Source organism: Hypanus sabinus, chromosome X1 (genome assembly GCF_030144855.1).
Source record: "Hypanus sabinus isolate sHypSab1 chromosome X1, sHypSab1.hap1, whole genome shotgun sequence".
Classification (NCBI taxonomy): Eukaryota; Metazoa; Chordata; class Chondrichthyes; order Myliobatiformes; family Dasyatidae; genus Hypanus; species Hypanus sabinus.
Window position 1 is genome coordinate 47,855,349 of NC_082738.1, and position 23,814 is coordinate 47,879,162.

At 43.3% G+C, this 23,814-nt stretch overlaps 2 protein-coding genes across 7 annotated transcripts in view; both read left to right on the top strand.

The window, feature by feature from the left end:
• The window catches only part of LOC132384916 (all-trans-retinol 13,14-reductase-like), a 42,300-nt gene extending 37,444 nt beyond the window's left edge, over positions 1 to 4,856 (top strand). Inside the window, exon 11 of one of the 2 annotated variants that reach the window (XM_059956548.1) lies at positions 3,975 to 4,856. In XM_059956548.1, coding sequence (XP_059812531.1) covers positions 3,975 to 4,120 — 146 coding nt within the window. In that variant the 3' untranslated portion in view covers positions 4,121 to 4,856. Of the gene's footprint in view, positions 1 to 1,157; positions 1,631 to 3,974 lie in introns of those variants that run through there. The other variant, XM_059956547.1, reaches the window with a different exon arrangement.
• A 5,039-nt stretch (positions 4,857 to 9,895) lies between these two features.
• LOC132384917 (cyclin-dependent kinase 6-like) overlaps positions 9,896 to 23,814 on the top strand; it is a 33,381-nt gene continuing 19,462 nt past the window's right edge. For 3 of the 5 annotated variants that reach the window (XR_009509036.1, XR_009509035.1, XM_059956552.1), the window contains exons 1-3: positions 9,896 to 11,156; positions 21,159 to 21,294; positions 22,185 to 22,352. Coding sequence is in view for 3 of the 5 variants with exons in the window: in XM_059956552.1 (XP_059812535.1) it covers positions 10,936 to 11,156; positions 21,159 to 21,294; positions 22,185 to 22,352 (525 nt within the window). In the remaining 2 variants the exon portion in view is untranslated. The remainder of the gene's footprint in view (positions 11,157 to 21,158; positions 21,295 to 22,184; positions 22,353 to 23,814) is intronic. The other 2 variants (XM_059956550.1, XM_059956551.1) reach the window with 2 other exon arrangements.

The following is a 23,814-nucleotide window of genomic DNA, read 5'->3' on the forward strand; positions in this document are numbered from 1 at the left end:
CCCCAACAGTATCCAAATCGGTATACTTGTTGTTGAGGGGAATGGCCTCAGGGGAGCCCTGCTCTGCATGCCCTTTCCCCTTCCCTCGCCTGATGGTAACCCAATTACCTGTGCGCTGCTCCTTTGGTGTAACTGTCTCCCTGTAGCTACTATCTATAAACTGCTCAATCTCCCAAATGATCTGGAGGTCATCCAGCTCCTGCTCCAGTTCCCTAACGTGGTTTGTTAGGATCTGCAGCTTGGTGCACTCCTTGTAGGTGTCGTTGTCTGGGACACCGGAGGTCTCCCTGAGTTCCCACATCCTGCAAGAGGAGCATTCCAACATCCTGCCTGGCATTCTCTCTACTCTAAACAAGCAAAACAAAACTTACCGGGACCTACCCTTGCCTCTGCCCGTTCACGCCGAAGCCTGTTGAGCCAAAGCCGTCCCACTCTGTCAGTCCACTCCGTCGATGGCCACTACAACAATGGCCGCTGTATATGGTGGTCTTTTTTTAAACCTTTGGCGCGCTACGTCATGCACCTACGCACTCAAGCCTCTTTTCCCCGATCAGTTAAGAAAAACGGCTTCTCTCCAAGATGCCTTTACTTCTTCACTCTCCGCCTCTTGCTTCAATTTAAAAAACTGTTGAAAAATTTCTCTCCTTTTTAAACCTTTGGCACGCCACATCACACACCTGTGCAGTCTAGCCTCTTTTCCCTGATCAGTTAAACGGCTTCTCTCCGAGGTGCCTTTACTTCTTCCCTCTCCGCCTCTTGCTTCGATTTAAAAGAGAAAACATCTGCGCCTTCATACTCCCAGAACCATGGGTTCATGAATCCATCCCAGACGCGATCATCCAGTGGAGGGTTTCAGCGAGTTTCAGGCTGACAGGAAGCTAGCAATCTTGGGCAGGGCCCGTAGTTGCGGAATCTGTAAATAAGAACTGGTGTAAGGACAATTTAGCAATGACATCCCACTGTTCACCAATGATTGAGTTCATCTTTGTGAAGTGGAGACCATTTTATATATTGAGGGAGTTCACTACAATTGTGTTGGTGGCTGTATATATTCCCCCCCCCCCACCCCGTTAATGGCGATGAGGCACTGTGTGAGCTCTACAGCACCATCAGTGACTTTCAAACCAAACACCACAATGGTATCTTCATTATTGCAGGCGATTTTAACCATGTGAACCTAAAGACAGTCCTGCCCAAATTCCACCTGCATGTTGATTGTTCTACCAGAGATGAAAATACACTAGACGTGGTTTGCACCAACATAACAGGTACCTATAGTCCTGCGACCCCACATTGGATTCTCAGGTCACTTATTTGTCACTTATTAATTCCAGCACACAAGCCGGTGATCAAGCTGGTCAAACCAGTTGTAAAGGTGGTGAAAACCTGGCCTGAGGGTGCAGTCTCTGCACTGCAGAACTGCTTTGATAATATGAACTGGAGAATGTTCAGGGAGACTGCTACCTATGGCAACCATGTTAACATTGAGGAATATGTGAATTCTGTGGCCAGCTACATAGAGAAGTGTACAGATGATGTTACCATCACGAAACACATCCGGGTCAGGGCAGATCAGAAGTCATGACTTACTGTAGAAATCCGTGCCAGGCTGAGGAAACATGACAACACACACAAAATGCTGGAGGTACTCAGCAGGCCAGGCAGCATCTGTGGAAAAGAGTACAGTCGACGTTTTGGGCCGAGACCCTTCAGCAGGACTGGAGAAAAAGGTGGGGGGAGGGGAGAGAGAAACACAAGGTGATAGGTAAAACCTGAAGGGGGAGGGATGAAGTTAAGAGCTGGGAAATTGGTGAAAGAGACAGAAGACCATGGAAGAAAGAAAAGGGGTGAGGAGCATTGGAGGGAGGCAATGGGTGGGCAAGGAGATAAGGTGAGGGAGGGAAAAAGGATGGGAAATGGTGAAGGTCGTGGGGGGGGTGTGGGGCATTACCAGAAGTTTGAGAAATCAAAGTTCATGCCATCAGGTTGGAGGCTACCCAAAAGGAATATTTGGTATTGTACCTCCAACCATGACAGTGGAGAACACCATGAATAGACATATCAGAATGGGGAGTGGAATTAAAATGGATGGCCACTGGGAGATCCCGCTTTTTCTGGCGGATGGACGGCAAGTAGGTGCTCGGTGAAGAGGTCTCCCAATCTACGTCGGGTCTCACTGATTTACAGGAGGCCACACTGGGAGCACCAGAAACACTGTATGACCCCAACAGGTGATTTAGGCCTTACCTAAAAGAACTGTTTGGGGCCCTGAATGGTAGTGAGGGACGAGGTGTAGGGGCAGGTGTAGCACTTGTTCCACTTGCAAGGATAAGTGCCAGGAGAGAGATCAGTGGAGAGGGACAAATGGGCAAAGGAGTCACGTAAGGAGCGATCCCTGTGGAAAGCAGAAAGTGGGGGGAAGGGAAAGATGTGCTTAGTGGTGGGATCCCATTGGAGATGGCAGAAGTTACATAGAATTATGCAATTAGAAATAGGTGTCAGGGAATTCAGAGGATTGCAGACTACCCTGCGTGTCAGTGACCAGAATGCTTCACTCTGAGAGGCTGAATGTCTTCTTCACCTGGTTTGATGCTCAGAACAAAGTGTTGGCGAGGAAGGGGAGCAGTCCGTGGCGGAACATTCCATAGATTCACCACTCTTCTCACTAAAAAAAATTCTTCCTTACCTCTGTTTTAAAAGGACACCCCTCAATTTTGAGGCTGAGCCCTCTAGTTCTGGATGCTTCCATCAACCTCTCCACACCCACCTTAACTAGTCCTTTCAAGATTTGGTAGGCGTCAATAAGATTCCCCCCCCACCCCCCGCATTCTTCTAAATTCCAGTGAGTACAGTCCCAAAGCTGCCAAACACTCCTCATATGTTAACCCCTTCATTCCCAGAATCATCCTCATGAACCTCCTCTGGACACACTCCAATAACAGCACATCCTTTCTGAGATAGGGGCCCAAAACTGTTGACAATACTCCAAGTGCAGCCTGACTAGTGTCTTATAAAGGCTCAGCATTATCTCCTTGCTTTTATATTCTGTATCCTTTGAAATAACTGCCAACATTGCATTTGCCTTCTTTACCACAGACTCAACCTATGAATTAACCTTCTGGGAGTCTTGCACAAGGACTTGTAAGTCCCTCTGATGTTTGAATTTTCTCCCTATTTAGATAATAGTTTTCACTATTGTTCCTTTTACCAAAAGCATAATCATACATTTCCCAACACTGTATTCCATCTGCAGCTTTTTTGCCCATTCTTCCAATTTGTCTAAGTCCTGCTGCAATCACTTTGCTTCCTCAGCACTACCTACCCCTCCACCTATTTTTGTACCATCCACGAACTTACAACTTGCTCCTCGATGAAGCCAATTATCATTAATGAATTGTGCAAAACATTCCTTTGAACATATGGCCTGTAATAAATCGGATATAAGACCCCCCCCCCCCCCCCCCCACCCGGTGGTTAAGTTACTGGAACAGTATCCATTGATCTGGAGATGAGAATTTACTGAGAAAGTAAGAATGAGCAACTAAAATAAGCATGAATGAGAAAGCTGCTATCAGGAGTGTTGATGACAAAGCTGACAGACTGACAATGAAATCTGCTATTTTTGAAATGTACTCTGAGATGTGACACTAGGTCGAGCAATATGCTTGACCACAAATTGCCCCTCAGTGGTTGATAGCTGAACAAGATACTCAGTTCAGACAATATGTGGACAGACAATAAATGCTGGCATTGTCAATGAGATCTGTGAATGAATAAATAAAATAATTTTTAGTCAGACTGTCAAACTAGTTCAGAGTGATGGAATTGTGTTGCAATGCAGTATTTTGCTGGTTTTTGTCCAACTTCTCAATTTTAAAACAACCACTTAAAAACAATGCAGTGTAGTGTAGAAATAGGAGTGAATGATCGTGCTGTGACAAATGTCCTACTACCTCTTACCTTTATCATTTCAGGTCAGGATGTATTTTCATGTGGTTTCGTTGGAGCCAGCTATGGGGCCGTTACTTGTGCATCTGAAGTTCTTCACCGTAATCTGTACTACGATATCTTGAAACTTAGGAAGAACATCAAAAAAGGCGAAGCCAAAAAGGAAGCTTAAGTGTGCAGAGAATGCTTAATAATGCAGTGTTAAGGTTTTAATTCTGCTTTAGTGATAACCAACATTGACAAGGGAGGTCAAATGCCTCAGATGGTTTTGTCTATTTAGTCTGTTATGAGCGTGTGGTCATTTACTGAGACTGTTTCTTTCAGAGCGCCTGAGTGAGGTGGGACTATGACGTGAGTCACAGGCTGACACTGCTGACTGTGGACTTCAACGGGAGGGGGGTGTGGGGAGAGGGACAGCTTGTCACAACTGAGGCGTGGAACTCTCCTATGCCCACCAGGGAGGGTTGATCATCGGCACGCAGTGCATAACTAAAAAGTGACTGTCACATTGTATAATCCATAAGAGTGGATTTTGGAATATCCTGTGGGACCATTTGTGTAACCCTTGCCTGGATATGTTGTGTGGTAACCACTCAAAGACATATTCCTGTGACAGGTCGCTTTTGGTGGTAATTGGTATGAATTTGGGACGACTTGATGGACAAGATCTTCGACGACTTATCTCGTTGGAATTTGATGTGAATTGCCCCCTCTACATCTCACTCTGAATTAAAAAATCTTTCTCCAATCATCATTTATTCTGTGGGTTACTGAACCGTACTAATTTGCCATCTTAGCACTTTAATAACTATTCCTAAACTTGATGGTTACACACATACCCATAACACTGTTAATTTTTGGTTTATCTTAAGTAGACACTAATAAAGATAGTGGTTTTAATATTAAAACCAGACTCTGTGAAATCTCTTGCTGATTTGTTTCTGAAACGTTACAGTTCATAACAAGTCACTGTGATGTGAGTCTTTGTACAGAAGATAACCTTTCACATAACAAATCTACGAATTGCATTGTACACACAACAGATGGTTCATCCAGATTATTTTGTGCAAACTGTAACTTTATTTTGCTCTCAGAATCCAGTCACACAGTTTAGATTATTAATCACGTAAAATTTAATATGCAATGATTTACCAAGAATTGTGTTGTTGGGAAACTTAAATGTGAAGAATCAACTCGTTAAATATGCTTTAATAGTTCAGACATCAAAGAAGTGGCCATAAATCTTGTGAATTAACCAGATTACTAGATACTTTGCAAAAAAAAACACACAGGCTACTTGTTTCCAAAGTGATTTCTCCCACTACATGAAGCATCCTTGAACACTTCCACCCTGTTTAAGATCCCTCAAAGTCTATGTTTCAGTCATTTCTTCTCACTCTGTAAACTCCAACTGTGCACATTTTGCCACTTCAATCATTTCTCACAAAACCACTCCTACCAATCGCAGGACCTTGTCAATCTTCTCTGAACTGCTTCCAAGTTAGTAACAATCTTCCTTAAGGAGACTAATATTGTATATGAGAATGCAGACAGGTTGCTGGAGGAATTCAGGTTAGGCAGGCTTTCTGGAGAGAAATCAAGAGCTGACATTTTGGGGTGAGACCCTTCATCAGGACTGGCTATGATACTTTCCAAGTTTGGATTCAGTACAGTGCAGCTTTGACTTTATACTGTTGGTGTCTTTGATGGTGCATGTTCTGGCAACTGGCAAAGACAGTAGAGTGGCATTTCACTTCATTCTGAAATCAGGTACGGAATTTACACAGTGGTCACATTTAAGCATCTACCAGATCTGAAACCATCAATAATAATAAATCTAACCAATAATAATAATAATAATCATAAATCAATGTAGAGCATTGTTAACTTTTATACTGGATATAAAAACTTCTGAAATACCAAGACTTGTTTAATATGGAGTTGCTGGTCACCATGAAATGGAAGTGCACTGTCTGTGGTTAAAGTTAGATGGTTGCAGTTGAAAATCAAAGGTTAAGGGTCTGACCTGATTAGAGTCAGAATTGTGTTTGTTATCATTGATGTATGCGAGAAATTTGTTTTTCAGCAGTACCATGCAATACAGAAAAATTACTGTAAATTACAATATAAAAATATAAACAGTGTAAAGAGAGAGCAAAATAGTGAGGTTGTTCTCAGAAACCTGATGGCAGAGGGAAGCTGCTGCTCTTATAGCACTGAGTGTGCTCCTGTAGCTCCTTGATGGTAGCAATGAGAAGAGGGCATGTCCTGAGTGGCAAGGATTCTTCATGATGGATGGCACTTTCTTGAGGTATTGCCTTTTAAAGATGCCCTTGATGGTAGGGAGGCTAATACGCATGATGGAGCTGGTTGAGTCTACAACCCTCTCCAGATTTTTCCGATCCTGTGCATTGGCGCTTCCATACCAGATGGTGATGCAACCAGTGAGAATGCTGTCCATTGTACATCTGTAGAAAAGGTTCCGCATGGGAAGTTGGTCACAAATGTCAGTCACTTTGCATTCGGCATTGGCTTTGTGGGAAAATGTGGAGAGTAGGTGGTTGCCTCTCTGGAGGCCTGTGACTAGTGGAGGGCCAGGTCCATTGTTGTTTGAAATATATATATCAACAATCTGGATGGTATTAGAACCATAGAACATTACAGCACAGAAACAGGCCTTTTGGCCCTTGTTGTCTGTGCCGAACCATTTTTCTGCCTAGTCCCACTGACCTGCACTTGGCCCATATCCCTCCATACCCCTCTCATCCACGTACCTGTCCAAGTTTTTCTTAAGTGTTAAAAGTGAGCCTGCACTTACCACTTCATATGGCAGCTCATTCCACACTCCCACCACTCTCTGTGTGAAGAAGCCCCCCCAATGTTCCCTTTAAATTCCCCCCCCCCCTTCACCCTTAACCCATGTCTTCCGGTTTTTTTCTCCCCTAGCCTCAGTGGAGAAAGCCTGCTTGTATTCACAGTTGTGGTAAACTGGATCAGCAGATTTCCAGGTAAAACCGAGATCTGGGGCAGAAGGCTATCAAAGCAGCCAGCGGGATCTGGACCAGGTGGAAAAGGTGAAGAGCTGTAAAAGAAGGGGTGCAGACGCTGGATGCAGAGCAACTGAGTTTTTGCAAGGCTGGATGCAAAACGTTGACAATTCCATTTCCTCCATAGACGTTGCTCGGCCGGCCAAGTTCCGTCAGTCGATTGTGTTTTGCTAAAGAGCGATGTGATAAAGTCATGCATTCAAGCAAATGCGGGGCAGGTGCAATTATACATTTTACTGTATATTAAGCAGAAATATCCAAACTCTCATTCATGTTGTCATAATACAGGACCAATTTAAAGATTTAAAAAATGCGTTTTAATTAGATAAGATTTCATGGGGGGGGGGGGGTCGAGGTTTAAGCAGGTGACCCAAGAAGGCGGAGTCAGAGAGGAACGAGAAGAAATTTTTAGTCCCTGAGGATAAATTGCCTCGTTGCTGGAGGGAAGAGACGGAGTGATTCTTTCGAAGATAGTGTCAGGGTTTGTTTAAATCAGTAATAATCAGTGGGCTCTGCAAATTAGAATTCTTCAAGTCACGTTTTTTCTTGAAATTGCATCTTGTCAAGAAGTCGAGTTAAATCTTTAAGTTGGAATCTGAGCATTTAAATCTTTTTAATTTGCAACGGCTTATTTTCAATCATTGCTGTAAGCGATTTATCTATAACTAGCGAACATGTATCAAAATAATCGCTTTAGTTGTAACCTGTGCAAAATGATAAAAATGAATAGTTTGGAGAAGAGATTGCAAATCTTAAGTATAAAGTTGAATTCCCTTGCAACGTCCTGGTGAAGTGCAGGACAGACGGCAGTATCTGATATTTCTTTTAGTGGATTGAAATAATTGCAAAATATGGGTTTGTATAACTACCGATTTGAAAAGTTTGCAGAAACGGAATAAAAGCAATTGGTTTTGAACACTTTGCGCATTTAGCAGCACTGAGATAGGATTTATTAACATATTTCTAAAAAAAACTTTCATGGTCAATGAATATTGATGGAGACAGGTCTGGTTTATTTACATTGCATTCTGTAAATTTGAGGTTCGACATCAAAATCGCTGAATAATCTGCATTTAAGTAGATGGCAAAAAATGTCCTGCGGTAGGAGTGCTTCGTTTAACAAAGGCAGTGGAAACAAAATTGTTATTTCTATGCATCATAACGTGCTTGGCATTTGCAGAGCACAGATTGTTTTTTTAAACCATGAGCATTATTACTATTTCACGTTTTTTCAAAATATAAAATGGAGATAAGGATGGTGATTTTGAATTACAACATGAATAACACTCATGGCCAGTTTTCATTGTTGGTAATGAAAGGGGTAATAGAGGCAGCTGTAGTATATGGAGAATTAATGATCAAATCCAAGCTGAGGAAGCCTTTCTAACCTATTCACCCAAACCTTTTTGGTCCTCTCCTCTCACTTCCTCTTTCATGAAACCTCAATAATGCTCATAGTCATAGAGAGCAGAAACTGGCCCTTCAGCCCAACATGCCAAGGAATTGCCCATCCAAGCTTGTCCCATTTGGCCCATATTCTTCTAAATCTTTCCAATCCATGTGTCTGTTCACTGTCTTGTAAAAGTTGTTATTGTACCTGCTTCAACCACTTCCTCTGGCAACTCATTCCGTACGCAATATAAAAAAGTTGCCCTTCAACTTCCTCTAGCTCTTGATTCCCCAGCCCTGAGAAAAAGACAATGAATTCAACCTATCTACGTCTTCCATGATTTTATACACCTCTGTAAGTTCACCCCTTGGCCTCCAATGCTGTTCAGCCTCTGGTATAACTCTTGTCTCTTGAGTCCTGTCACAATCCTTGTAAATCTTTTCTGTTTAATATAGCTCTATTGTTTGCTCTTGACTGCAGGGAGAAACAATTTTTCAATATCTGTCTTTCCAAATCTTTATTAAATTCAAGATTTCTGTCAGGTTATCCCATGATTAATCCAGAGAAAAGAAAGGAGCTATCTTTTATCTTTCACTTACGCACCTTACCTAGAATGTATGGTTGCAGGTTTTGCAAATGCAAGGCTTATATTAAAATTAAATGATGGTGTGTGTACTGCTTTTTGCCCAGAGATGTTTCAGACTTGAAACCTGGTTGGTTCCTGTTGTTTGAGATGGACCCTCCTGGAACACTGAAAGAGCCTGAGCAGACGCCAGCTCTTGTATCTTCATTAGCAGCTTGGCTTTCTCTCTCTGACTTGTAGATGTCACAATCTGCAGGAATCACTGGCGAACTCCCACATTGCAGTGCCAGGGGCTCGTTCATCCTCAAACCAAACTGAGTAGAAATATTTCAGAATCGGGTTTATTATCACTGACATGTTCTGAAATCTCTTGTTTTGTGGCAGCAACACATAAAAATTGTTATAAATTACAGTAATAAATAGTGCAGTAGTGAGGTTGTGCTGATGAACTGTTCAGAAATCTGATGGCATAAGGGAAGAAGTTGTTCCTAAAACATAGAGCGTAGATCCTCAGGCTCCTGTTCCTCCCTGATAATGAGAAGAGGGCATGTCCCAGGCGGTGAGGGTCCTTAATGCTGAATGTTGTCGTCTTGAGACACCACGTTGTCGTCTTAAGAATATTTCCTCAGTGGTGGGGGCGAGGGAGGGAAGGGTGGTTTGGAGGTTGTGCCTGTGATGGAGTAGACTGAGTCTACAACCCTCTGATCCTGTGCATTGGAGCCTCCATACCAAGTGGTAATGCACTATTCAGAATGCTCTCTGTTATACATCTGCAGAAAGATTTAATGGAACGGGTTGAGGAACAACTCCGTACTCGATCATGCTGCCTTGGTCCTGGCAGAATCTGTATACAATGCTGAGACTGAGGGGGTGGGGGGGGGGGGGTGGATGTTGCAGGAAACTTCCCAAAGTTTGACCACTCATAAATGGCAAAATATCTGAGACAGATTAACAACTCTGGACAATAAAGATTTTGCTTCCTAAATACTTTTGGGTGTATCTTAAGGCTTTGGGCTGCTGATCATGAAAATTACCATGAAATTTCCCTATCATGCATCTTTTTTTCAAATCACCTGGATTTGTTACTTCAGTTTATAATTCAAGTCAGAATAACTGATGCCAAGATTAAGGAAGGCATTTTTGTTGGTCATCAATGACAGGCAATTTGAAGAATTTCTAGTGGGACTGGAGAAAATCACATGGAAGACATTCAAGAATGTTGTTGAAAATTTTCTCAGCAACTGCAGTGCACCAAACTACGTGCAGCGGGTTGACAACACGCTTCAAAAACCATGAAGTGCAACATGTCACTAAAGATCCATTTTCTGCATTCCCATTTAGACTTCTTCCTTGCAAATCTTGGCACTGTCAGTGACGAGCACGGTGAAAGGTTTCACCAGGACGTTGCAGTCATGGAGAAATAATATAAAGGCAACTGGAATCTATCAATGCTGGGTGATTATTGTTGGACACTTAAGCAAGAAGCAAACGAAAATCATCAACGAAACATTTTAGCTTAGTTGAACTATTGCACTGTTATGCAATTAAATACATTATATTCAATAAAAGTTAATTTCTTGTTTCTCCAAATTCCTACGTGATGCAAGTAGTCTGAAATTATATTTGTGTTTGGCTGCAAGCGGTCTATCATAAACAAAAAAATTCTGAGGAAGCAACACTTCTGAAAAAATTAGTTGTGCAGTGTAATAAATCAATTTCCTAGTTTCTTGTGTCTCTTATCTTTAAAAGTTTAGTGTTAATTGATCCTATGTGCTTAGGTGTCAAATGTTTCACTCTGCATTTTACCTGTGCATGTAAAATACTTGCTTTCACTAAATATTTTGTTGTTCCAAAAGATTTTCAAAGCTCTGATTGGCATGTTTGAAGTGGCTTTGTGTTTCACTGATAATGAGCTTTGTTTCCTTCAGGTGGTGACGTACAGTCCTTCAACTGCTCACTGATTGAGGATGGAGAACAGTAAGCCTGTTCGATATGAGCTCCTGGCTGAGATTGGAGAAGGAACGTATGGAAAAGTATACAAAGCCAGAGACCTGGAAAGTAATGGGAAATGTGTGGCTCTGAAAAGAATAGCAATCCCAAGAACGCCAGAGGGCATCCCTGTAAATGTAATTCGTGAAGTGGCTTTGTTAAAACATTTAGAGCTCTTTGACCATCCAAACATCATCAGGTAAGATTGTTAACATACCAAATCTTTGCTCATTCCACCGCCCTTTCCCATTCTGACATGTTAATCCATGGCCTCTTCTACTCCCCCAATGAGGGCACTCTTGGATTGGGGGAGCAACACCTCATATTCCATCTGGGTAGCCTCCAAACTAATGGTATGAACAGCAATTTCTCTAACTTATGGTAATTTCCCCCTCCCCTCTTTTTTGCATCCACCTTTCTGGCACTGCCTCTTACCCCTTCTCCTCACCTGCCTCTGGTGCCCCTCCTCCTTTCCTTTCTTTTCCCCAATGTTCCACTGTCCTCTCTTTTCAGATTCCTCCTTCTTCCTATCACCTCCTAGCTTCTCACTTCATCCACCCTCCCCCACCGACCTACCTTTCCCCTCAGCTGGTTTTGCCTATCACCTGCCAACTTGTACTCCTTCCCTCACCCCCCCCCCCACCCAACCTTCTTATTTTGGCTTTTTCCCAGTTCCATTCCAGTCCTGATGAAGAGTCCCTGCCTGAAACGTCAGCTGTTTATTCCTTTCTGTGGACGCTGACTGACCTGCTGTGTTCTTCCAGCATTTTGCGTGTGTTACTCCGAATCCTTTCTGATTTATTTCCCTGCTGCTAATACAAATGCACTTCTTTTTGAGCAAAAAGATGGAATAATCAGACTTGCAGGCAGCAGCTAGCTTTTATCAACCAGGCAGGTGTACTTCTGCATGAGGGAGTTGGGTGGACGTGTCAGCAATGAACCAATGGGTAGAATTCTTACTTTTGTTTAATGCAATAGGTTCAAGTCCCAATGCAGAAATTGGGACTTGGTTTTGGGAACACAAAATCAAGGTGGATAATCCATTGCAGTACTGAACATGTGCCAATATTAACTTGCCAATACCACTACAGACATTTTTACTGTACAGTTTATAAGAGTTTGCTGTGTACACGTTGGATTCCTGCAGTGACTTTCCAGTTTTGGGGGGTAAACGTAAGGCTTATGAGACCAGCATTTATTGCCTATCCCTAAATGTCCCTTGAAAACTGACTGTAATCAGTAGGGATGGGCAGCAACACCTCTGCCACGATTATTCTAAACAATGATGCTCCAAAAGGCTGTGTCCTCAGCCCTCTACTTTATTTCCTGTGGTATTAACATTGAGAGAGTTGAGGGCTTCAAGTTCCTAGTTCTGAACATCACCAGTAGATTGTCCTGGTCCAACCAGATTGAGGTCACGGCCAAGAAGGATCAACTTCTGCAAGAGGCTAAAGAAATCTGGCATGGCCTCGTCAACTCTTATCGATTTTTAATCGATGCACCATAGAAAGCATTCTGTCTGGATATATAATGGCTTGGTATGGTAACTGCCCTGTATGTGACCGCAAAAAATCTGTAGAAGGTTGTTGACGCAGCTCAGCACATCATAGGAACCAGCCACTCCTCTGTGGGCTCTACCTATACTTCTTGCTGCCTCAGTGACACAGCCAGCATAATCGAAGACTTCACCCACTCTGATCGTTCACTCTTCTCACCACTGCCATTGGGCAGAAGATACAAAAGCCTGAAAGGACATACCACCAGGCTGAAGGGACATCTTTGATCCCACTGTTACCAGACTCTTCAGCGGATCCCTTGTATGATACGATGGATGCTTGGCCTCACAATCTACCTCTTTATGACGTTTCACTTTATCGTTTACCTGCACTGCACTCTTTCGGTTGCTTTTACACTTTATTCTGCATTATTATTATTTTACCTCATTCTAGCTCAACACACTGTGTCATGACTTGGTCTGTATAAACAGTATGGAAGACAAGCTGTTCATTGTATCTTGACACATGTATTAATAATTATAAACAAATACCAAGATGGAGCTGGACCATCTCTTTGAACCATTGAAGTCCTTCTGAAGATAGGCCTGCAAAGCTGATGGGGAGACAGTTTCAGAGTTCAGACCCTGCGATGAAGGAACAATATAGTCCGAATGAGCAGAGCTAGGCACTGTGAGCCTCCTGAGTTCAAAGTGAGCTCGAGAATCAGGACCCTGATGAGTTTAAAAGGAGCTTGGAAACAAGGCCCCGATGAGTGTAAAAGAGTGCAGGAAATGGGACCTTGGTATGTTCAAATTAAGGATGTTCAACTGCTGGAAATCACTGGGTTATTGTTTCTTCTATCAATTAGAACATAAGATATAGGAATAGGCATAGTTCCCTCATACCTTCACCACCACTGAGGGTGATCGAATCTTATCTGAGTTTCATTTATTTTTTGCTTGTTCCCATTCTCGTTTCCTGCAGCAGTCCAAAAAATGTACACCTCTCACTGTCAACTCTCTTAAGCCCCCCAGAATTGTGTATATTTCAATAAAGATTCCTCTGATACCAATGAGTATAGGTTTAACCTGCTCAGTTCTTTAGAGAACAATCCTTTCATCTGGTGAACCTTCTCTCATTTACCCCTGATGTTTCAGGAAAATAATGTCTATAATTCCACCATCCAAGTGCAGTAAAATTCCAATATTCTGGAAATCTCAATGGTTTGGCAAATAGCTCACTGAGGCCTCAATCCTATAGTCAATAGAAACACGCTGGGGTCCCATTCTTCTGCTCACTACACACACATCGGGGTCCCATTGCTCTGCTCGCTACACACACATCGGGGTCTCAGTCTCTGCTTACTACACACACACTGGAGTCCCATTGCTCTGCTCACTACATACACACTGGAGTCCCATTGCTCTGTTCACTATACACACACTGGAGTCCCATTCCTCTGCTCACTATACACACATCGGTGTCCCATTGCTCTGCTCACTAAACACACACCGGGGTCCAATTCCTCTGCTCACTATACACACACTGGGGTCCCATTGCTCTGCTCACTGTACACACACTGGGGTCCCATTCCTTTGCTCACTACACACACATTGGGGTATCATTCCTCTGATCACTACACACACACACCGGGGTCCCATTCCTCTGCTCACTACACACACACCAGGGTCCCATTCCTCTGCTCACTACACACACATTGGGGTATCATTCCTCTGATCACTACACACACACCGGGGTCCCATTCCTCTGCTCACTACACACACACCGGGGTCCCATTCCTCTGATCACTACACACACACCGGGGTCCCATTCCTCTGCTCACTATACACACATTGGGGTATCATTCCTCTGCTCACTACACACACCGGGGTCCCATTGCTCTGTTCACTATACATACACTGGGGTCCCATTCCTCTGCTCACTGTACACACACCGGGGTCCCATTGCTCTGCTCACTATACACACACTGTTGTCCCATTCTCTTCTCACGATGCACACACTCGAGTCCTGTCCTCTGATCACTATAAATACACTGGGGTCCTATTGCTCACTGTACACACACTGGTGTCTCGTTCCTGTGCTCATTATAAACACAATAGGGTCCCATTCCTCTGCTCTCTATAAACACACTGGGGTCCCATTACCATTCTCAATTTAAGCACATCATTGTCCCAATTCTTGCACTTTAAACTAACCCCTCTTTTCCCTTCTCCCTTTAAACCCATCAGATCTCTGGTCCTCTTACCCCCTTTGAAGACACTGGGATTCAGATTTCTGTTCTCCCTTTAAGCTCACTGGCATCCCAGTTCCTGTGCAGCTTTTAAGTTCACCAAGAGCATGGTGCCTTGTTTTCTTAGTACGCACCAGGGCCCTGTCTACTTTGTTCCCTTTGAAATGCAGTGCGTTCACTGGAAACTGTCGTACTCTTAAAAAAGATTAATTGAAGGTTTTGTTTTTTTATTAGAATCCAGTGGTCCTGAAACTCTGTTAGTCTGATTAGATTATTGCCGTCTTATTATAACAATTGCATATTTTACCAGTTAAAGGGATGGAAGTTAATTTCTTTAAAGTTTCTTGTTTTAAATTGTGGCTGCACGAAGGATAGTTGAAATCATTTTGATTTTCAACAGATTCTTCCATAATGCAAAGAAGTGTTTTTCCTCAATTTTTTTTTAATTCTAAGCTGGTCTTTGTAGTTTATGTATAAAAATCCCATTTTTGGGTTTTCATTTGCCAATTCGAAGGAAATGGAGGCACGTTCCTCAGGAGAGGATTCAGAATGAGTCACATTCAGTGCTCTGTGGTTCCACGTATCATCTTGCAATTCAGAAGAATGAGCTGTATACAATTCTGACAGGTTCTTGTGTCTCTTAGATGGAGAGCATTGAATGAGGGACATAGTCCACATGAGGGATTGGCCCTTTTAGTTTGAAGTGAAGAGAAACTTCTTTGCTCTCCAGCAGGCTGTGATCTTTAACTATATCCAAGCCTAAAATCCGTAGGTTTGTAATCACAAAGGAATTCCAAATGTGGGGATCAGGCAGGAAATTTGATAGAAGACGCAGGGAATGACATGATCTTATTGAGTGCTGAAGCAGACACAAAGCCTACTTTATTTCAGTAATTTGGAGCAGATGTCGGTTAACCTTTACCAGCACATGTTCGGTCCTCGTCTGAGGCTTACCTGATACTGCCCAATTAATCTGGCTTGCAGCAAAAGGGTCAAAATTTTGACAGTGACAGTTCAAATTCATTTTGTGGAACTTTGATCTCAGTAGCAGGTCAGGTGCTTGTTGATCAATATCTGGGTTCAAAAATAAGCTGATATTTTTTGGAGAAGGCAGTAAAGCACTTAAGGGAATGTTAGGATTTTGTAACAGGGAGAAGTGGCTGGGTGAGAGGAATTGCTTATGGAATGCTACAAATTCAGGGTAGAACATAACCCTTATTTCTTCAAGTCAACCAGACATTTTGCCCATCAAGCACCTAGTAACACTAATCCTATTCTAAATCCATTTTATTCTTTGTATATCCCCATCAACTCCCTTCAGATTTAATTTCTCACAACATGCATAGATTCCATAGAAACAGCACCGGTTTTCATTGAGGGGTCAGCAGTGGACGGGGTGAGCAGCTTCAAGTTACTGTGTATTAGCATCTCAGAGGATTTCTCCTGGGCCCAAAACATTGATGCAGTCACACCAGCAGCTTTATTTCAATAGGAGTTTAAAGGGATTTGGTATCTCAACAAAGCCTAGCAAAGTTCTACAGATGTACAGTGGCTGTGGGTGTACGTGATAGCTTCAGTGCACAGGATCGATAGAGGCAGCAAAGAGTTATAGACTCAGTAAGCTCCACCACAAACATAAACCTCCCCATGTTGAGGACATCTTCAAAAGGTGGTTCTTTAAGAGGGTGGCATCCATCGTGAAGGAGTCTCATCAAGAGGGATACACCACCTTCTCGTTACTACCATCAGGGAGGAGATACAGGAGCCTGAAGACCCACACTCAATGTTTTTGGAACAGCTTCTCCTCTGCCATCAGATTTCTGAACTATCCATGAACCCATGTACACTAACTCCTGTACCTACCAAGTGGCCACTGAGTGTATGTTCATGGTCTTCTGCTGCTGTAGCCCAAACACTTCAAGATTCGATGTGTTATGCGTTCAGAGATGCCTTTCTGCACACCAATATCGTAACATATGAGATACAGGAGGTATGATCTCCAAAAAGCTATCTCACGGGCAAAGTGGCAATTCCAGACTAAACTTGAATTACTGAAGGATGCTCGACAGTTGTGGCAGGGCTTGAATGCTGTTACATCTTACAAAGTGAAACCAAGCAACACAGGTGACAACGGGGTTTCACTCCCAGGTGAGCTCATGCCTTCTATGCTCACTTTGATCGTCAAAATATAGAAAAAGATTTTCAAAATCCCGCAGCCCCCGATGACCGTGTGATTCCAGTCTCTGAGGTTGACGTGAGAGCATCCTTCAGGATTGTGAACCGACAGACAGCATCCAGCCCAGATGGGGTACATGTCCAGCTACTAAAGACCTGTGCTGATCAACTGGCTGGAGTGTTCACTGATATCTTGTCTGCTCGCTTCAGCAATCTGAGGTACCCACCTGCTTCAAGCAGGCCTCAGTTATACCGGTGCCTAAGAACGTGGTAACCCGCCTCTGTGACTATTGTCCAGTGGCACTCACGTCCACTGTGATGAAGTGTTTTGAGAGGTTGGTGACGAAACATGTCAATCCCTGCCTGAGAAGCAACTCGGATCCACTCCAGTTTACCTACCGGCACAACAGTTCAATGGCAGATGCCATCTCATTGGCTCCTCACTCAACCCTGGAGCATCTGAACAATGAAGATACATGCATCAGGATGCTCTTTATCCACCACAGCTCAGCATTCAATACCATCATCCCCTCAAAGCTAATCAAATAGCTCCAAGACCTTGGCTTCAATACTTCCTTAAACAACTGGATCCTCAATTTCCTCACTTGCAGACCCCAGTCAGTTTGGATTGGCAACAACATCTCCTCCACAATCTCCATCAGCACTGGGGCACCACAAGGCTGTGTGCTTAGACCCCTGCTCTACTTATGACTGTGTGGCTAAGCACAGCTCCATTACCATATTTAAGTTTTCTAATGACACCATGGTTGTTGGCCAAATCAAAGGTGGCAACTAATCAGCATATAGGAGGGAGACTGAACACCTGGCTGAGTGGTACCACAACAACAACCTCTCGCTCAATGTCAGTAGACCGAGGAGCTGGTTATTGACTTCAGGAGAAGGAAACCAGAGGTCCATGAGCCAGTCTTCATCGGGGGATCAGAGGTGGAGAGGGTCGGCAACTTTAAATTTCTCAGTGTTATTTCAGTGGATCTGTTCTGGGATCCAGAATGCAAGTGCAATTACAAAGAAAGCACAATAGCAAGATTCACAATGACATCTAATACTTTGACAAACTCCTATAGATGAAGAGTATATTGGCTGGTTGCATCACAGCTTGGTATCGAAACACCAATGCCCTGAAACAGAAAAGCCTACAAAAAGTAGCAGAAATAGCCCAGTCCATCACAGGTAAAGCCCTTCCCTCCACTGAGTGTATCTACAAGGAGCACTGTCGCAGGAAAGTAGCATCCATCATCAGGGACTCCCACCACCTAGGTCATGCCCTCTTCTTGCTGCTGCCTTAGGAAAGAAGGTACAGGAGCCTCTGGACTCACACCACCAGGTTCAGGAACAGTTATTGCCCCTCAGCGGTCAGGCTCTTGAACCAGATGAGATAACTTCATTCAACTTCACTTGCCCCATCACTGAACTCCTCCCACAACATTTAGACTCATTCCTAAGGACTCTTCCTCTCATGTTCTTTATAGTTACTATTTATTTATTATTATTATTATTATCTTCTATCTTTAGATTTGCACAGTTTGTTGCTGTTTGCACGTCAGTTGTTTGTCTGTCCTGTTGGGGCAGTCTTTCATTGATTCTATTGTGGTTCTTGGATTTACTGAGTATGCCTGCAAGAAAATGAATCTCAAAGATTTAAAGTGCACTTATTATCAAAGAATGTATAAATTATACAAACTTGAGATTTGTTTGCTAACAGGTAGTTGCAATGCAAGGAACCCGAAAGAACCTAATTAAAAAAAATAAGACCAACTCCCAATGAGCATAGAGAAAGAAGAAAAAATACAAAACAAATCATGTAAAGAACAGAAGTGAACAACAACTGCATTCCAATCCAAATGGAGTTCTTAGGGTTGTATATGGTGACATATACAGTATGTACTTGGATAATAAATTTATTTTGAATTTTAAGTTCCTGTTGCCTTCCAGTCAGCTTGAACCAGTCTGGCCATTCTCCTCTGATCTCTCTCATTAACAAGTCATTTTTACTCACAGAACTGCTGCTCAACAGATGCTTTTTTTTTTTTTTGCACCATTCTCTGTAAACTCTAAAGACTGCTGTGTGTGAAAATCCCAGGAGATCAGCAGTTTCTGAGATACTCAAACCACCCCGTCTGACACCAAACATCTTTCCACAGTCAAGGTCACTTGGATCACATTTCTTCCCCATTCTGATGCTTGTTCTGAATGACAACTGGACTGCTTGACCATGTCTGCATGTTTTTATGCGTTGAGTTACTGATTGACACACGATTGGCCGATTAGATATTTGCATTAACGAGCAGGCAGATGTACCTAATAAAGTGGCCACTGAGTGTATATTTCCAATTTAACTTACAGTAATTTTTTTACGTATTGCACTTTACTGCTGTTGCAAAACAACAAATTTCACAACATACTTTGGTGACATTAAACTTGGTTCTGATTCTGTTTCTGACACAGCTCACTGCAGATTAATTTAAATAGGTTTCATGGTCAATATGGACACGATAGTCTGAAGAATCTGTTGCTGTAAAACAGTGTTTCTTTTCCTATACTCATACAAAGATGGACTTTGACCTTCGGTGGCTCGCTCTTTCCTTTCAGAATGTTCTGTACCCACTCCGAGACATCATTCACCTGGCACCAGGAAGGTATCATGGAGTCTCACAGAAAGATCTGCCTGTCCCCCTGATAATGGAGTCCACAATTTGAACTATTTTCTTTTTGCCCAATGTATTGATTGACTGTAACTTGCAGTGACTTTTTTGTATTATAATGTATTGCTGTCACAAAAAAATTCATGACATACTGTGCTGTGCAGAAGTCTCAGGGTGCCTAAGACTTTTGCACAGTATTGTATTTGTCAATGTGGAGCAAAGGGCATTGTGAATGACGAGGATGGAGCTCCATGGGAGGGGTGTGGGACAGGTGGTAGAGAAGGAGTGACAGGTGTGGGGGTGTGGTGCCGGTGCAGACACACCCAGCCCTGAGATACCTGGCAAGGTGATTCCAAACAATTGGGTTGTTGATCATTGTGGAATGTCTCTCTGGTGCTTCCTGCGTCCTCCCTTCTTCCTTCCTCTTTTCCAACTATGATTCCCCTCTCTCTGCCCTCTTCCTACTCTTAGTCCACAATAGAGACCCATATCAGAATCAGGATTATCATCACTGACATATGTCATGAAATTTGTTTATCTTTGGGCACCAATACATTAGATTACTACAGTATTGTGCATGAGCCTTAGGCACCCTCGCTATACTGTGTATGTGGGCCTAAGACTTTTGCACAGTGATAATAATTCTGATTCTGAGGTCAGAATCAAACCTGGATCACTGCAGCTGTTGGGCAACAAGCTTACTACCTGTGACACTGTGCCATTTCCTTACAACACAGCCAAATAAGTGAAAGTGCTCCGTAAAACGTGTCCAAAATAACCATTAGCTTTACACACAAGATGCTGGAGGAACTCAGCAGGCCAGGCAGCATCTATGGAAAGGAGTACAGTCAACATCTCGGGCCAAGATGTCGACTGCACTCCTTTCCATAGATGCTGCCTGGCCTGCTGAGTTCCTCCAGCATTTTGAGTGCTGTGCATGGATTTCCAGCAGCTGCAGACTTTCTCTGTGATATTTCTAGCTGTAATGGTTCATTTCTAGACAATGCCTGCATTCTATCAGCATATTTAAACATGGGTTACCTAAAACTTACAGTGTGACATTATTGCAAGGATCAGCTTGTAAGTACATGATGCCTCTTCGTGTTTCAGCAGATTGTATTCAAACAATATGAGCCACACCTTGTATTCCATCTGGGTAGACTCCAACCTTACAACATGAATATCAGTTTCTCTTTCCGGTAAACAAAAATTCCTACACCTCTGCTCTTGTTCTGTTCCCCATTCTGATCTCTTCTCACCTGCTTATCAGCTGCCTCTGGGTCCCCTCCTCCTTCCCTTTCTCCATTGGTCGACTCTCCTCTCCGAACAGATTCCTTCCTCTCCACCCCTTTACCGCCTGCCTTCACCAATTGCCTTCTAACCGTCCTCCTCCTCCTTCCCTACCTTGTTATTCTCGCATCTTCCTCCTTCCTTTCCAGTCCGGAAGAAGCGTCTCAGCCCGAAACAACAATTGTTTATTCATGTCCATAGATGCTGCCCGACCTGCTGAGTTCCTCCAGCATTTTGTGTGTGTTGCTGTGGATTTCCAGCATCTGCAGGCTTTCTGGACAAAATTGAGTTTTGCTGCTGTGAAGACTCTCTCCCTTATTATTCAGATTGTTCGATGTTGAGCTTGTTCACCAGACGGATCGGACAATGAAAATGACGCTAGTGTTTGAACTCATTGAGCAGGATTTAGCAGTGTTCCTTTCAAAAGTTCGGGAGCCAGGGCTGCTTCAGAACAAAGTAAAGGTAGGTGGGTCATCATTGGAATTTGAAACAATTTTCTCATCCCAGAGTCCTTGTGTATTGAAAAACTGTGGAAAAATAGTCAAACTTAGTGAGAATCGTTCAGGGCAAGGAAATCTTGAAATCACGCCTGATTTCTGTGGTGTTTGGGAGATTTTGACATGTAGATACATGTGGTCAGTGGTTGCTGGCATTAAATGTGTCCCATACTATTGGATGTGCTCCCCTCCCCTACTTCTGACCCCTTCAAATTGCAGTCCTTTTAACTTAAGTAATGACCAGCTGATGATGCTTTCAACATCCTTAACCAGCCAGATCCATCCATCTGGAGATCCCTTGGGGCACTGGAGTGCCATTTTAGGTACTTGGAAATCTCTAGAGTTGTAGTTTGGGGGAATAGTGAGATTTGTCCTGATTTCCTGAGTCATGAATCACAGTGATTGAGAAATGGGCACTCAACACAAGTAGATCTCCTTTACTCATTAGACAAAAGCATGACCAGCTACCACAATACCGCTCCCCCATTTCTTCAGGTGTTCCATGATCTTGGTTGGAAATGATGATCACCACTGTGGCTCATGCACATAGTAAGGGACCGTCTGTAAAATGTTGGAGATTGATCCAGTAGCCAGTATCTTTTTTTGCCACAGTCAAGATGTCTTATACCAGAGGGCAGGCATATAAGGTGAGCAGAGATAAGTTCAAAAGGCATGCACAGGGAAAGTTTTTTTTTAGTGTAAAGAGTGGTTAGGTGCCTGAAATGCACTGCCAGGGATATCAAATACATGAACTGTCAGAAATATCCCATTGTATAAATTCTACCAGAATTGGGGAAATGCAGTGCAATTTTTTTTCCTAAATCTGATTTTAATATTGTCCCATTTTGCATTCAGGGCCTGGTACACCAGCTCTTCAGAGGCTTAGATTTTCTCCATTCAAACAGTGTGGTACACCGAGATTTGAAACCAGAGAACATTCTGGTTTCAAACAGCGGCCAGGTGAAGTTGGCAGACTTTGGCCTGGCACGAATGTACACCGTCAATATGGCACTGACACCTGTGGTAAGCCTGTTGTCTACTCCCGAGTTTTGTGATGTGGTCTTGCTGGTGCCTCTCACAATGGGAAGATAGTTTGGATTCCACTCCAGAAAGGCGGAACATAAGAAACTGCCGAGAGTGGTGGATTCTGCTCAATACATCATGGGTACATTCCTCCCCATCATCATCCCTGCCTCAGGAAGGCAACATCCCATCATCAAAGATCCCAGTCTCCTCACCGCTCCCATCAGGCAGGAGGTACAGAAGCCTGAAATCCCCTATCGCCAGGTTCACTACCATTCAGTTCTTGAACCAACTTGCACAACCCTAACCACTACCTCAGTGTGGCAGCACCATGACCACTTTGCACCACAGCAGACTTACTTTTCTTTGGTTACAAGAGAGGATTGTGTTCTTTCTTGTAAAAAGATTGTGTAATTTGTGGTTAATATTTTTCTTGTGAGTGTTGTCTATCCTATGTCAATGATGCTGTTGCAAGCAAACATTTCATTGCACTTGTGCTTATGAAAATAAACTTGACTTTTACTCCCACTCACCCCTCCAATATTCCTCACCATAACTTAGGCCTTTCACGAATAATTGATATTTCACGACCATCTATCCCAGTAATATACAGTCACCTCAGATCTACAGAAAGTAAGTCAGTGGATGATGAGGATGTACCCCTCACGAGCCCGAAAGGAAGCAGATGTGTTTAGAAATCCAGTCAGGTGGAGTTGTCCTTCCCCAGTGGACATTTCCCACGATTTCACTGCTGCCCTTCGAGCTGCCACCACCTGGGAAAATGGACCATTTTCTGTGCCAGAGACACACGGTGAAATTAGATTGTATTGACTCATGTGAGTCGTTGATCCCTTAACCGATTGAAAGAGACACATGGATGATAGGAAAAATGGAGGTCTATGTGGGAGGGAAAGGTTAGATTGATCTCAGAGTAGGTTAAAAGATCAGCACAGCGTGAGCTGAGGAGCCTGTAATGTTCTGTGTTCTACGTACCCTGAGTAGGTCCCAGATCAACGCCAGGAACCCAACACATGTATGTCCCCCTTTGTATCTGAATCAACCATTCCCAAGCTCTAGTCCTCTTCACCATCCCAAATAAAGCAAGCACTTATCATTTGACCTCCACCTCCCAGTCCATAAGTCAGTGGATGTGAGCCACAAACACCAACCCATCACCAAGGGGCACCAATCCCCTGCTGATGACCCTTGCCTTGACCTGGTTTGGACCTACAGAACTTGGACCTGCCCAATATCCTCTGTGACACTCTGCAATGGCACAGCATATGAAGGAAAGACACCTTGGGCCTCTGACACTACTGAAGTTAATAACTGTAGGTACGTGACCACAATGGCCATTTAGTGCCCCAGCTGTAGGTGCTGAGAAGCTTCGAACCCAAAAAGTGCCAGTGACCCTGGGTTCAACCCCGACCTCCAGTGCTGTCTGCGTGGAGTTTGCACGTTC